Source organism: Tenrec ecaudatus, chromosome 1 (assembly GCF_050624435.1).
Source record: "Tenrec ecaudatus isolate mTenEca1 chromosome 1, mTenEca1.hap1, whole genome shotgun sequence".
Taxonomy (NCBI): Eukaryota; Metazoa; Chordata; class Mammalia; order Afrosoricida; family Tenrecidae; genus Tenrec; species Tenrec ecaudatus.
In genome coordinates this window covers 319,538,284-319,552,945 of record NC_134530.1, presented here as the reverse complement: position 1 = coordinate 319,552,945, position 14,662 = coordinate 319,538,284, and the positions used below count along the sequence as shown (strand labels likewise).

The window sequence follows — 14,662 nt, the reverse complement described above, 5'->3', positions numbered from 1 at the left end:
CACCTGTTTGTCCTTGGCGATCATATCATGGAGGTGTGCACCCAATGATATGATTTTTTGTTCTTTGATGCCTGATAACTGATCCCTTCGGAACCACGTGATCACACAGACTGGTGTGTTCTTCCATGTGGGCTTTGTTGCTTCTGAGCTAGATGACCGCTTGTTTATCTTCAAGCTTTTAAGACCCCAGACACTATATCTTTTGATAGCCGGACACCATCAGCTTTTTTCACCACATGTACTTGTTCACCCACTTTGGCTTCAGCGGTTGTGTAGGGAGGGTAAGCATAATAGAATGCCAATTTAATAGAATAAAGTATTCATGCATTGAGGGAGTGCTTGAGTAGAGCTATTTCCCCAGCCATATATATATATTTGCATATATATATATATTTGCATGTACATGTCTTTGTCTAGACCTCTATCAATGGCCTTTGCCTCCTAGCTTTTTCCTCTATTTCCCTTGACTTTCCTCCTGCCTCACTATCATGCTCCATCCCCACCTGGGTTATAGCTCAAATAGCCATTTCTACACGCATTTTTGGGGGGTACAGAGTACTTCCCACCCTATATTTACATAGCCCCGTGTTTGGCAGCTGAATATAATGGAGGCGCATCCCAATCTCACCAGGTAACACGGTAACAGTTGTCTTTTCTGCTCTCTTATTCCATGTTTTTGTTTTCACCAGCAGAACAGAAGTCTATCTTTTGCGGTTGAACTTGAGTAGCGTAATGGTCATTACTGATTTACAGTGAACACTGGTGTTTGGTCTGCAGTGGGGTGGGGGCGGGGAGGGCTGGGTAGAGCATGTGATGTGTGTTGTTATTAATGGGTTCCATCAGGTCCATACTCACAGCGACCCTATGCACCTAAGAATGCTGAACACACAATGGCATGTCGGTCCTGGTTTGTGGGATGATACTTGGCATGCAGAAGGGACATATATTCCTTTGTTTTTGAATAAAACATGTTATGGGGGCTCTTACAGCTCTTTTAACCATCCATTCTGTCAAGCATATTTGTACATATGTTGCCATCATCATTTCCAAAACATTTTCTTTTTATTTGGGCTATTGATATCGCTCCTCTTCACCCCCCCCCCACACCCTCGTGAACCCTTGATAATTTGTAAATTGTTTTTATTTTCATATTTTACACTATCTGCTGTCTCCCTTCACCCATGTTTCTGTTGTTCATCCCATTGGGGTAGGGAGAGGTTGTACATTGATCATTGTGATTGGTTTCCCCCTTTCTCTCTCTCCTTCCCTCGTGGTATCACTACTCCCATTACTGTTCCTGAGGGATTTATTCTGTCCTGGATTCTGTGCATTGAGAACTCTTATCTGTACCAATGTACATGCTCTGGTCTAGCCATATTTGTAAGTAAGAACTGGGGTCATGATAGTGGGAAGGTGGTGTGAGGAAGCATTAAAGAACTAGAGGATGTTGTATGTTTCATCAGTGCTATACTACATCCTGGCCGACTCGTCCCTTCCTTGTGATCCTTCTGTGAGGAGGTGCCCAATTGTACAGATGAGCTTTGGGTCTATATTGTTATCCCTTCGTTCACATCTAAATGTTGTTTGTTCTGGGTCTTCTGATGCCTGATAACTGATCCTGTCGACACCTCGTGATCCCACGGGTTGGTGTGCTTCTTCCATGTGGGTTTTTTTGTTTCCCTGCTAGATGGCCACATGTTTAACTGCAAGTCTTTAAAATCCCAGACACTATATCTTGTCATGGCTGGGCATCATCGACTTCCTTCACCACATTAGCTTATGCACCCATTTTGTCTTCAGCAATTGTGACGGGAAAGTGAGCATCACAGAATGCCAGGTTATTAAAACAAAGTGTTCTTGTATTGAGGCAGGATTTGAGTAGAGGCACAAGGTCCGTCTGCTACCTTAATAAATATACATATAAACCTATATCCCTATCATTATATATTAATATAGTTAATATATGTACATAGGGGATACATTTCATTATCCAAATTCTTTGTAACTTTATTTATATCCAGGTTGTAGGAAACAGTAAGATTACTCCTCAGCATTAGGAAAACAAAATCCTCAGAGCTTCACTAATATGTAGAACCTTGATTAATGTAGAATAATTGAAGATGTCAAGGATTTAATTTTACTTGGGATTTTGCTCCTGCTTGGGTCTACAATCAATGCTCATGGAAGCAGCAGTCAAGAAATCAAGTGATGTATTGCAATGCACAAATCTGAGGTGTAAGACCTCTTTAAAGAACAATGATGTAACTTTAAGGAATAAGATGAGTTTGACCCAAGCCATGGTATTTTCAATTGCTTCACAGGCATATGAAAGCTAGACAATAAATAAGGATACTTTAAAGAATTGATGCATAGATTTATAGTGTTGAATAGAATACTAAAATAATCATGGACAGCCAGAAGAACAAACAAATTTGTGTTGGAAAGAGTACAATGGGAGAATGCTCCTAAGAATGAAGGAATGTGTGACCTTGTCTTATGTCCTTGGGACATGTCATCAGGAGACTTCAGTCCCCGGGGAAGGGATATGGTGCTTGATAAAGTAGAGGGGGGAGAAAAAGAGGACAGCCCTTGCCGAGGTGGATTGACACAGTGGTTGCAACAATGGGGTTCACACGTAACAATTTCAAGGATGGCACAGGCTGCTGAGCAGGATTGCATGCTGTTGTCTAGAGTCTCCATGAGCTGGCGTCAACTGAAGACACTTAAGAAGCACAGCCACCACAGCAGACACCCAAACCTAGCAATAGCCACTCATTCATGGTGGATCTTTCCATATGCATACAAGGGTTGTCTTCTGCAACAAAAGTTTTCTTCTGCCAGATAGGTTTCTTGGAAGTAATTTTTCTTTCATATGACATAGATTTCCACAATAAGAATTGCATGGCTGTGTTGTAAGTTTTGTGGTTGCAGAGTATTCTAGAATGTGAAAGTGCCATAGTTGATTTTGGTTACAATATTTTTATTGCTTCCAAGTTTTTTGCTATATGTGTGCATCAACTCTGGTGCCCTTTGGTCTCACAACTCTGCTAACATGCAGCACTAACATGCTTCTAGGTCATTCTTTCCCAGTTTTACATCTCCAACAAAGACAAAAGCATCTTAGAGGCAAGGTCAGTTCTTTTGTTATGTTTCCTGCCAGTTGTGCATATTGTCTCTGCTCACATGGCTACTCAGCTGACCTGACAGAATCTGCTCAGATGACATGCCAGTGAACGGTTGCGTTGACGTCTCCGGACATTTTCCGTTGACATTTTCCGGAAGTAGCTGGACCACTGAAATGGGGAAAACAAAGGCCAGAAGGAGTCTAACCTACTTAGAAAAGAGCTTTAGGAAAGCTGTTAATAGAACTTTTAATGATGGGTGTGTTGAAGGTCTTCTCAGATGAGGGGAGAGGGGAGAAGGAGAGGGCACGGGGCAGACAGCACAGTGCACCCTCTGCATGAGAAAGAACAGGGACCAAGTGCTGACTTGTCAGCGCTTCTCCTGTCCCTGCTTCGTCGGGGTTAATCTCCAAGCCAAATTTCCTTTTCCTTTCTCCTGACACTTATTTTCTTACTCAAAGCCTGAGGCCTTCCAAAATCATCAGTATGTGGATCAAGTCCTCTGTGTGTTTAGTCATCCACATCCTCCGATCTTGATCGTCTTCTTCTCCGTAGTCCAACTTCTTGGATTATTTGCTCAGTAGACAGACTGAATGAGTAAGGGGGAGGAAAAGAGCCACGACAGGCACCTTTCCTGATAGAAGGAGAGTAAGGTCTCCAAAGAGGGCCAGGTGCATATTTAAACCATAGTTACATAAATGGATTTTGAATCTGAACTTATAGCACCAAACTAAGAACAATTCATTCTCATGACATGACCCTACCCAATGCTTCCCCAATTAAAGAGATCATGATAACGAAGTGTAGTGGTTATGAAATGAGCTGCTAACCACATGGTGGGAAGTTCGAAACCACCAGCAGCTCCTCGCGAGACAGGGTGGACTTTCTACTCCTGTAAACAGCTACAGTCTCAGAAACAGCCAGAGGGCGCTATGAGTCAGCATTTGAGTTTGGTTTTGATATAGCAAAGTGTGGTAAAGAAGTCAGGGGATGCCTGGCAATCACAAAGAATAGTGGCTGGGGTCTCAAAGGCTTGTGTTCACATCCTTGCTCAATACTCTAAAGAGGTCTAATGAAGGGAAATTACCTAATTACCTGCTAATGCAGTACATATTTTGATCACTTGACTGCTGCTTCCATGAGTATTGATTATGGATCCAAGTAAGTCCAGATTCTTGACAACGTCAACCTTTTTTCCATTCATCAGGTTAATGGCAGGAGACCTGATGAGCTGTGGGAGGACATGAAGACCATCTTTCTTTTTTTCTTTTAAACATTTTATTAGGGGCTCATACAAATCTTACCACAATCCAGACATACATCAATTATGTAAAGCACATCTGTACACTCTTGACCCTAATCATTTTCAAAGCATTTGCTCTCCATTTAAGCCCTTTGCATCAGGTCCTCTTTTCCCCCTCCCTCCCCGCTCCCTCCTCCCTCATGAGCCCTTGATAATTTATAAATTATTATTTTGTCATATCTTGCCCTATCCTGCGTCTCCCTTCACCCCCTTTTTTGTTGTTCGTCCCCCAGGAAGGAGGTCACGTGTAGAACCTTGTAATTGGTTCCCCCTTTCCAACCCACTCACCTCTACCCTCCCAGTATTGCCCCTCACACCCCTGGTCCTGAAGGTATCATCCACCCTGGATTCCCTGTGCCTCCAGCTCCTATCTGCACCAGTGTACAACCTCTGCTCTATCCAGACTTGCAAGGTAGAATTCGGATCATGGTAGTTGGCGGGGAGGAAGCATCCAGGATCTGGGGGAAAGCTGCATTCTTTCTCGGTGCTCATTTCCTCCCCTAGACCCCTTTGTGAGAGGGTCTCCAGTGGCTGACAAATGGGCTTTGGGTCTCCACTTTGCACTTCCCCCTTCATTCACTATGGTAGGGTTTTTTTTTTTTTTTTTTGGATGATGCCTTATCCCTGATCCCTTTGGCACCTCGTGATCGCACAGGCTGGTGAAGACCATCTTTCATGAAGAAAGCAAAAGGTTATGAAAAAGACAGAAAAGCCTGTTCTAGTTTTATTATTTTCTGTTATCTTTTCAACTAAAGTTTTCGATTTTGTTACTGCTGTTGAGGCTTTTTTTCTTTCCCTTTGTTTGTATGTTTTCTCTTTATAGGAATACCAGAATAGGTCTGTAGAGATAGTGATTGATTAATAGTTTCTTGGGGGTTATGCCAGGGGAGGTTGGTGGGAAATATCAAGCTAATAATAATGAGCACAAAAGACAGAAATGGTTCTAAAATTGATTGTGGCGATGAGTGCATAACTCCTTTTAATATGTTTAAACTATTAAATTATAGATATGTGAATTCTCTGTCAATAAAACTGTTACATTAACATAAAAAATGCTTTTTTGATGTGGTGTACGTTGAAGAGCACAGAATTCTTTAAAGAAAGGTTAGAGAGATGGAAATTTCACCTTTAGAATACATAAAACTTGAAAGTGGATATTTAGGGAAACAATAACTTAATGTTTTTATATTGTTTAATAAAGTTTCTATGATTTTATAGCAATACTTTTTTACTTAGCCTCATAAGAGGAGGTCATTGATGGGCAATTTTGGAATACAAAAACATTCTCATTTAATAATTGCCCATAAAACCATTTTATGCATTTTGGGATGTATATACCTAATAAATCAGAACAATGGATCGAGGGCCAATCATAAAATACATCCACAAATCTTAGCAATAATATATGTGACATTTTTGCAATGCTGTAGCAATTACCTCATTTGCAATGTTACCGTAATTATCTCATTTTTCCTGATAGCAATATTTTTTACTCAATTTTACACCATGATGTAAATAAAGAGAATCATACATTTTTTTATATTGAAAAAGTTTATATTTAGCATTAGCCAGCTGGGCTCACTTTTGATGATTCCAATTTTGTTGGCAACATCTAAAGCGTCATAGTCAGAAACCAGTCGAACATATGCCTTCTTCTCACCTTCAGGCCTGATCAAGGTGTTGACCTTGGCTACGTCAATATCATAGAGCTTCTTCCCAGCCTGTTTGATCTGGTGTTTGTTGGCTGTGACGTCCACAACGAACACAAGTGTGTCGTTATCTTCGATCTTCTTCATGGCAGACTCTGTAGTCAAGGGGAACTTGATGATGGCTTAATGGTCCAGCTTATTTCTCCTGGGGGCGCTCTTCCGAGGGTATTTGGGCTGCCTTCTTAGTCTCAGGGTCTTGGGCCGCCAGAAGGTGGGTGACGTGCGGATCTTTTTTTTATGGCTGTGGACGCCTTTCAACACGGCCTGCTTGGCTTTTAAAGCCTTTGCTTTGGCTTCCGTTTGGGGAGGGGCAGGAGCTTCCTGCTTCACCTTCTGTGCCATCTTCATGAAAAGGGCGAGAATCATACATTAAACTATTAAGCAAGGTGTTTTTAAAATGGAAAATATGGCTTTACGGATCAAGCAATCTAATTTTACCAAACTTCTAGACGATTCAAAGAGTTATATTTTAAGAAAAGATAATCCATTAAGACTTACTCTCTATAGATTATACACTGGGTTTAATTCCATTCAAAGGAAATTTGATCTACTTGTAATCCCTTCCAATGAGATGATTTTATTGAAACTGTAGTATTTCAACATAGAATGATCCAAGCTCAATGTCAACACGGTCCTTTCCCCTTTAATTCTGCATTCTAGAAATGCTAGCATCTTCCAATGATTCCTTAGGGCTTTGCTGCCACAATTTGCTGATAGAAAAAGTACTGGTTTAAAAATTCAGATTCAAGGGAGTTTCCGCACTATGTCTGCACATAGCACAGAGGCATTTTCTACTGCAGGTATCAGTTCACTGCCCACTGCTGCCAGGGAGCTACAAAACTGTGTCAGAAATCCCTTTTGGTGGTGGGGGAGCAGCGGGATGTGCCTGACTGTTCCTTCAACATTGTATCAGTTCTTAGGGACCATGATCTAACTATAAGCAAGATGGCAACAGTCTCTTGGTGAAGGCAGATTATTTACAGAGGTGGACTCTGAGTTAGCATTCAGTTCCACAACATGAAGCAATTTACTGCTTGTACACATGGTGGGGGTGGGTGGCGGTTGGGGCATTTCTGACCTTTTCTAACTTCACAAGGGGGAGGAGGACCAAGATGAGCATCTAAGGATGAAACCTGGAAGGTGGAGGTCAGTTCTGATGACCATCTTCATTGCAATGGCCACACAGAACTCAGACAATATTCACAGTGACGGGGTTAATTAGCAAAGAAACAGACTACTATTCAGAATCAGGAATTTTCCAGATGCAATTCTTCAGTCAGGATGGCCTCTACTCAGCCATGCCTGCAGACATCTCTCCAACTTTGGGCACCTTTGGGGCTAGCTCTCGCAAGTACTTCAAAGCTGATCGTGTGCTAGAAGTCACAGTCCTCTGCCAGTTCGGCTCAACCACTTTCCTAGCTCCCTGTGTGGGAAACCTGCCCACAGGGCACAAGGGGTTAAGAATGCAGTGTGTTGATACAAAATTAATAATTCAATGGGCCCAAGTTGGAGCTCAAACTGACTCCTCTTTCCACCTTCCAATGTCACAATAAAAGATGCCTGTTACCTCCTCTCTTTTTTCCACTTTTAAAACATCGGTATGTACAAGGGCTTAGAAAAGGACACTTACTTTTCATTTAAACCTTTTAAAAGTTCCCAAAATGGGCAGTTTTGATGGCTGCATCTTTTCTGCCCAGCTATGTTCAACATATAGCCTCCTTTTCCTATAAACTTTTCCAAGACTGGGCAGACCGGGAGGCTATCTATTTCCGGGAGTGGTATCAGCAGCCCCAGGATAGCACCCATAAGTTTACAACCTTAGTGTCTGATAGAGCAACCTTGAGCCTGGATTGCCACATAGCCCAACGTCCGTTTCTGGATCCAGGAGACATTCTTCCTGCCAAGTCCATTGTGGCTACTAATGTTCTGAGAGAAGTCACGGTCCTCTTCCACTGGCCACTTACATTTAGAGAGTGACCAAGGCATGCGAACACTCGTGTTTATCTGTGTCTCCGAGCCCACCCACGGTTTCATTGCAGCACCTGGAGCAAGAAGGCTCAGGTCCTAAAAAGGCATGTGGGCTGAGAAGCACAATATGCTTGGATACCCTTGCTTCATGTAAACACTGGGTGATTGTGGATTCTGAGAGCCTGGGAGTTGCTGTTAGCCCAGGACTGATTAGCATGGAGAATTCACGGCGGGAAGGCTACAGCACTCTCAGTCTGAGGAGGAGGAGGACACATAATTTTGGTCCCCAGGGCTTGTGAGCAATTCTATGACTATTTCACCCCAGCTCCCATGGAGGTTCAATTGCTGCACTGCAAGGCCAAGGACTTCGGCTAGGTCAGTTTGTGCTTACAAGGGTGAGGGAAGCACTTTGAAAGGAAGAGTCCCAGGCAAACTCAATTTTCTTCTTTGCACAGTAGAAATAATGTAGCTTATACGGTTTCTCCCAAGGTTGGTCATTAGTGACTTCCGCTTTCACGCCATGGATGCGTGCGTCTAAATGGACAAAAACGCTGCGTAGCTCCTGGTACCCTCTGGATTCATGAGTCGGAAAGGACAGGGTCGTATTCCTTATTCCCATTGTCTAGGTTCAGCATCACCTTTTGGCTGGGTGCTGTTGATTCTGCTCACGGTCCATTCTTCTGCAATCCTGCCCCTCCCCGAGGTCCCCCATGAACACAGCCTTTCTGACTTGAAGGCAACCACTATTTGACGCTTGTCACACCTAAGGAAGGCATGGCTCTGTGGGACTTAGGGAGGGCCCAAAGACGAGAATGGATGTTCCTTTGCGTCACCATTCAAAACTTAAAATCTCACCTGAGTCAAGTCAGGGAAAGTACAGCTGGGGAGATGTAGGTGTATGTTGCTGATTTTTGCCAAACGGACAAATCTCAGCTTTTTATTTTTTGCAATGTTTGACACTCTAGGAAACAGTCAAGCCAATGGAACAAAAAGTCTCTCTCGCTCTTGAGATATATATATGCATCTATATATTCCTTATAATTTATGTTAATATGATTGAATCTAGCCACTTCTACCTTTTATCTAAAATTGCAATATTCTCTTTGTATTCTATCAAGTTAAATGGATATAAAAGAATTCCTGAGTATATAAGATTCTATACCACAAAACTTCCTTGAGATTCTGTTTGTTTTCCATAGTAAATGTGTGTGTGTGTGTGTGTGTGTGTGTAGACCACCTACGTATGTACTTGAGTTGGGAAGAATATGACGTGTTTCCAGCCCCTTATTATAAACACTTCCTCAAACATAGGAACAATTGTGAGCATGGCACAGGACAGGACAGTGTTGCATTCTATTGTGCTCAGGGTTGCCGGGAGCCAACATGGACTAGACAGCACCCCACAGCAGCATCCGGATGAGGGCAGAGGCGGGCTATTGCATTTACCTGGGAAGGCAGTATTAAATAGTTGCTCTTCATTTCATCAGGAAAAAGGAATGTGCTCTGGGGAAATAGAGGACTCCTCAACAAACTACCAGCCTGCTGCAGGTATGTCAGGGCAGGCAGGGCAGCTTCTGCATGGGACATGCATGGGAGGAGATGAGATCCCTGTCTGCTCTGTCTTCTAACTATAAAGATGAAGGCGCCGAGCCCTGAATGCAGAAAACGCTCCGCTTAGTCCATCACCTAACGTGTAGATCTGCAGGGGAAAGGCATTCAAAAATTCTTGTTCCTACTGACTGCCAGTTTCATGCCCATTTCGCATCGGAAGGGCTTTCTCTTGCTCTTTTCTGAAAAGGCACACACAGACCACACCGAGTTGCCTTGTTTAATTTTGTTTTCACCTCTTGGAGGGCAGCATTTCCACCAGAGTACAAAGCGGCAAAATTCATGAATTAACAGAATTTTCTGAAGAGTGGGAACCAATCGGGACCCCAGGGGCTGGAAAAGTGAATTGCAATGCGCTGCTGCAAAGGGGGGCTTGGGGCATTCTCAACGTTGTCTATAAAGTCACTTACCTGGACTACCAGGCGAAGCAGCAGTGCATCAATGGTCTAAATCAACTTACAGGTATGAAGTTTACATAAGTCGGAATAATATTATATGTCATGTGGAATTTTAAATACACCAGGTTCATGCATTTTTAATGTTTACGTGCTTTAATTTAATGTGTACAATTGTGTTTCTTGAGCCCACTTCTGCACGTTCTTTGGAAAAGATAAAAATACATCCCACCACGTTTTGATTTCTTTATGTCACTTCTCCCAAACCTTGTATTCGGCATTTTCTTTTTCAGCCAAGCTTTAATGGCAAAATGAAATAAATAAAACCTTACACACTTCCTCCCATTATTATGGTCTCGACAATGATGAAAAGGTGAAATGAAGCGGAGGGAGGAAAATACAGAACGGAACGAACGTGCTTCCTCGAATAGCATCCTTCTTAGGACGCCGAATCCGAGGAACTGAAGGGATGCGAGGCAAGGGACCCCGTGGGCGCTGCGCTACTAGCAGCGGTAGGGCATCCAGGAGAAGGTCCAGCGCTCCCTCCGCAGTCCCTGCGGGATGACAGTTCATCCCAGCCACACGTCCCCGCAGTTCTCGGGAACTTTTCCCTCTCTAGCCGCCTCCCTGGGGCACCCACCCACCGGGCTGGACTCCCACCCAACCCTCTTTTCTCAGAGCCCCAACCCCCAGCGTTGACGGAATGAAATGCCCTTCCCATTGGCCTAAGCGTCATTCCCTGAGGTGGCACCGTCAGCCTGATTGGCTGGCCACTCCCGACCCCCCGCCCACTCCTCCACTAGGGTTGCCCGCTTCTCGGTCCCCCCCGCCAACTCCGCCCGGAGCCCCGCCCTCCTCCTCCTCCCGCCGCGCCCCCGCCCGCGCGCCCAGCCCGGCCGGCCCGCTGGCCCCGCCCCCGGGGCGCACGGCTCTATAAATACCGCTGCGCGCGGGGCTGGGCGCGAGCCGAGCGGCAGAGGCGCGGCGGTGACTTGGTGCTCGCTTCCTGGCGGTTGGGTCTAGTCCGAGCACCGAAGGGAGTGACTGGCGGAGCTGGGGGCGCTGCTTTGCTTTCTGCCCGGCGCTTTTGATCTTTTTCTTGCCTTTGGGCCGGGCCCGGCTATCACCCACCGAACAGACTTCCCTTGCGAAACCCGGACCGACCCTCCCGTCAATTCTCGGGCGCGGGATCGGCGGGAGCGTCGCGGGGCCCCGGGCGCGAAGGCGAGCGGAGCGGAGCCGGACGCGGGCCGGGGCCCGGAGCTTGCCTGCCTGCCACCGTCGCTCGCGCGGCGCAGAGCGCAGGGCGCGCACGATGAAGGCGGTCAGCCCCGTGCGCCCCTCGGGCCGCAAGGTGCCGTCGGGCTGCGGCGGCGGCGAGCTGGCGCTGCGCTGTCTGGCCGAGCACGGCCACAGCCTGGGCGGCTCGGCGGCGGCGGCGGCGCGCTGCAAGGCGGCCGAGGCGGCGGCGGACGAGCCGGCGCTGTGCCTGCAGTGCGATATGAACGACTGCTACAGCCGCCTGCGGAGGCTGGTCCCCACCATCCCGCCCAACAAGAAAGTCAGCAAAGTGGAGATCCTGCAGCACGTCATCGACTACATCCTGGACCTGCAGCTGGCGCTCGAGACGCACCCGGCTCTGCTCAGGCCGCCGCCGCCGCCGCCGCCCGCGCCGCAGCAGCACCACCCGGTCGGGACCTGTCCGGCCGCGCCGCCGCGGACCCCGCTCACGGCGCTCAACACGGACCCGGTGAGCGAGCGGCGGGGGAGGGCGTGCGGGGCGCGGGCGCCGGTCCTCCGCGGGGAATGCCAGCCCCCCTTCCCCTCCGGGCGCCCGGCGCTGCCCGATCGGGTGCTTGGCGGGGCGGGGACCCCGCGCTGCCAAGGGCAGGTCCCCGGGGTGGGGGCCGTGCGGGTGCGCGCCCGCCTCCGGAGCAGGCATCCCCGGCGGGGCCGAGGACCCCGAGTGCGTCCGCTAACCTCTGCCCCCGCGTGGGGTTGCCGTTGCAGGCCGGCGCGGTGACCAAGCAGGGGGACAGCATTCTGTGCCGCTGAGCCTCGCTCTGCAGGTGAGCGCGCCTTCCTGGGCTCGAGCCGACCGCGCCCGTCCGTCGGTCCCCTGCATGTCTGCGGGGCAAACTTAACGAGGGGGCGGGACACCCCTCCCCGCCTTCTGCCGTTCGCTTTCGTAACGCCGGGTTCTCTTGAAACCGAGGCGAGCCGGCCGGTGGCCCCCGTGCCTTTGCGGGTGGCCGGCCGGCCTGCACCCCTCCCGCGGAAGGGCCCTCGCGGGGGCGTGGGAACCGCCCCGCGGTCAGCCGCGCGGCCTGGAACCCCCGGGGGGCGGCGGGGCGGGGCTGCAGGTTGGAGGGGCGCTGCGCCTGGGCCCGGCTGCCCTGAGACCCGCTGCTCGCCGCTGGGCGCCGGCGGGGGCCGGGGTGTTGTCGGGCCCGGTTTGTTTTGGGTTGTTGATCAAGCGTGTCTTAAGTTGGGTCGGCGGCGCCAGTTAGTCTGCGGCGGGAAGGATCACACACCCCCCTCTTTCATTCCTCTTCCACAGGTGTGCGGCCGCCTGCGCCCCAGCCAGCGGCTCTAGCAGGGAGGGGACGAGCCAGTGGAGGAAAGGAAAAAACAGCAACCCCTAGGATGCCCTTGTCTTTCATCGTGCCCAGGAGGAGAGAGGAGAGAAAACCCCACAACTTTCACACGCCCCCCCCCCTTTTTTTGCACGTTCTTATACGCCTCTTCTTTTGATAGCCGCTGTGAAATTGTACATTCCTGTGTTGTGTTTTTTGGGTTGGTTTTTTTGGAGGTGCCGTCAAACTTTGAAGCGCGACCGGGACTGATAACTTCGAAGACCAAGAGCAAATGCGACTTTAGAAGCCGACCTTTTGTGATCAAGGAGCTCTGTTTTTCCTTGGAAGCTTTACTAATAAGCCAGAGCATTGTAGATACTTTTTGTTTTCTTCTGACATCTATTGTTTAAAATAGATGATTATAATGGGGCAGGGAACTTTGTTTTTCCCTGCAAGAATGTTACATATTGTATAGATCAACTGAGTGCATTTCATACCCTGTATATATAGAGATGTTCTATAAGTGTGAGAGAAGTATATGCTTTAATAGACTACTGTAATTATAAAATATTTTTAATTAAATATTTTTTGTAAATAATATATGTGTGATTTTGTTGTTGTTTTTAATTTTACGGGAAGATTTCTTTTGGAAAGGATTTTTTTTTTTCTTTTCCCAGCTCCGTTGCAGAGTGCTGGATGTCTTGACGGTCTTCTGTTGGCCTCGTTTCAGATGTTTTTGTTTTCCCAGTGCTGTAGAATTGGAAGTAACAGCTCTAGATAGTGGACCTGCATGACTATGAGATGTTTACTCGCGAAATAAACTTGTTCTGAGTCCATCCAAATGTGTTTTCTTTAACCTAGACTGAAATCTTTGTATCTGAAGTATACCTGTTGGAAATACTCCTGTTTTGAAGTACAGGGTTTGATAGTGTAATATATTAAGAGTGTTTGTTTTTAGCCGAGGTCAAATGGATTCTGAATGATTCCTGCTTATGGGTTAGGGAAATGCTTGGCTCTTTTAGGAGTTTATGGAATCTGTTTTATCAAAAGTGAAAAAAATTGTTTTCTTTATCACTTCGTTTTTACAGAAAAGCTTAATGTCACCAAGTCTCATGTCTGTACAGATTATTTAAATCATAAGAATGAAAAATGTTCTCTGCTTGCTACCAAAGGACAAACTTTTAAAAGTGAACGCTGAACTGCTTTCCTTCCTCCAAAGAATATTAATAGGCAACCGTGGGAGAAAAATAAAAGGTTCAAAGGCATAATGGCAAATTCTTCAAGCAGGGATAAAAGGCAATCTCCAAACATAATAGACCAAAAATTCTGATGACTGCATCTAGATTATTTTTTTATGAAAATGATTTTCACTATAGCTATGTTAGTTACTGCTACGCTACTTACTGTTCAATCTCTCGTGATGTGCAACTTTAATGTGTGGATATTAAAGTAGATTTATCTGTCTTGTACTGTGATTTCTGGTCTCATTTCTGAAATACCCTTCTTGTTTTTCAGACTTTTCTTTACTCTTTAAGGCTGGTAATATTTTCTGTGTTGAGATTGGACTCTCTGGGCTTCTGAGCATTATGCAGTATGTGATTGGTACTTTGTGTACCAGGTAGATGGAATTTTAAGAGAGAGAATTAAGTAGGATTTAATTGGGTGCTTTGTAAATAGTCAGCTATGTATGTAACATGATCTGTTTGATATTAAAAAGAAAAGGATTTGTTTCAGATTATGACAATGAAAGTATTACAGACCCCAGAGAGGTTTTTTTGAGACTAAAGTCAAATATTTATATGAATATGAAATCTCATGGTCCATAATAGCTACATAGCTCAACAGAAATGAATTTAGTTAATACTGGTAGTTTCAAATAAATCAATAACTCTTAAAATCTGTCCCATTTCCAGAGTGCTAGCCCCTCTGCTCTGGGGTTTTACCAGTCTTTAAGATTTGATGTACTTAATGTGGAGTCATA

General features: G+C 46.2%; 1 protein-coding gene and 1 pseudogene across 2 annotated transcripts; one reads left to right on the top strand and one right to left on the bottom strand.

Moving 5' to 3' along the window:
* Positions 1–5,924: 5,924 nt before the first annotated feature.
* On the bottom strand, positions 5,925–6,500 carry LOC142442384 (large ribosomal subunit protein uL23-like; annotated as a pseudogene).
* A 4,580-nt stretch (positions 6,501–11,080) lies between these two features.
* On the top strand, positions 11,081–13,648 carry ID4 (inhibitor of DNA binding 4). Of its 2 annotated transcripts, XM_075533410.1 has the most exons (3): positions 11,081–11,855; positions 12,116–12,174; positions 12,666–13,648. In XM_075533410.1, the coding sequence occupies exons 1-2, from the start codon at positions 11,421–11,423 to the stop codon at positions 12,158–12,160; spliced, it is 480 nt and encodes a 159-aa protein (XP_075389525.1). In that variant the 5' UTR covers positions 11,081–11,420; the 3' UTR covers positions 12,161–12,174; positions 12,666–13,648. The 2 variants fall into 2 exon arrangements, with proteins under 2 accessions (XP_075389525.1, XP_075389527.1); XM_075533412.1 differs by lacking the exon at positions 12,116–12,174.
* Positions 13,649–14,662: the final 1,014 nt, after the last annotated feature.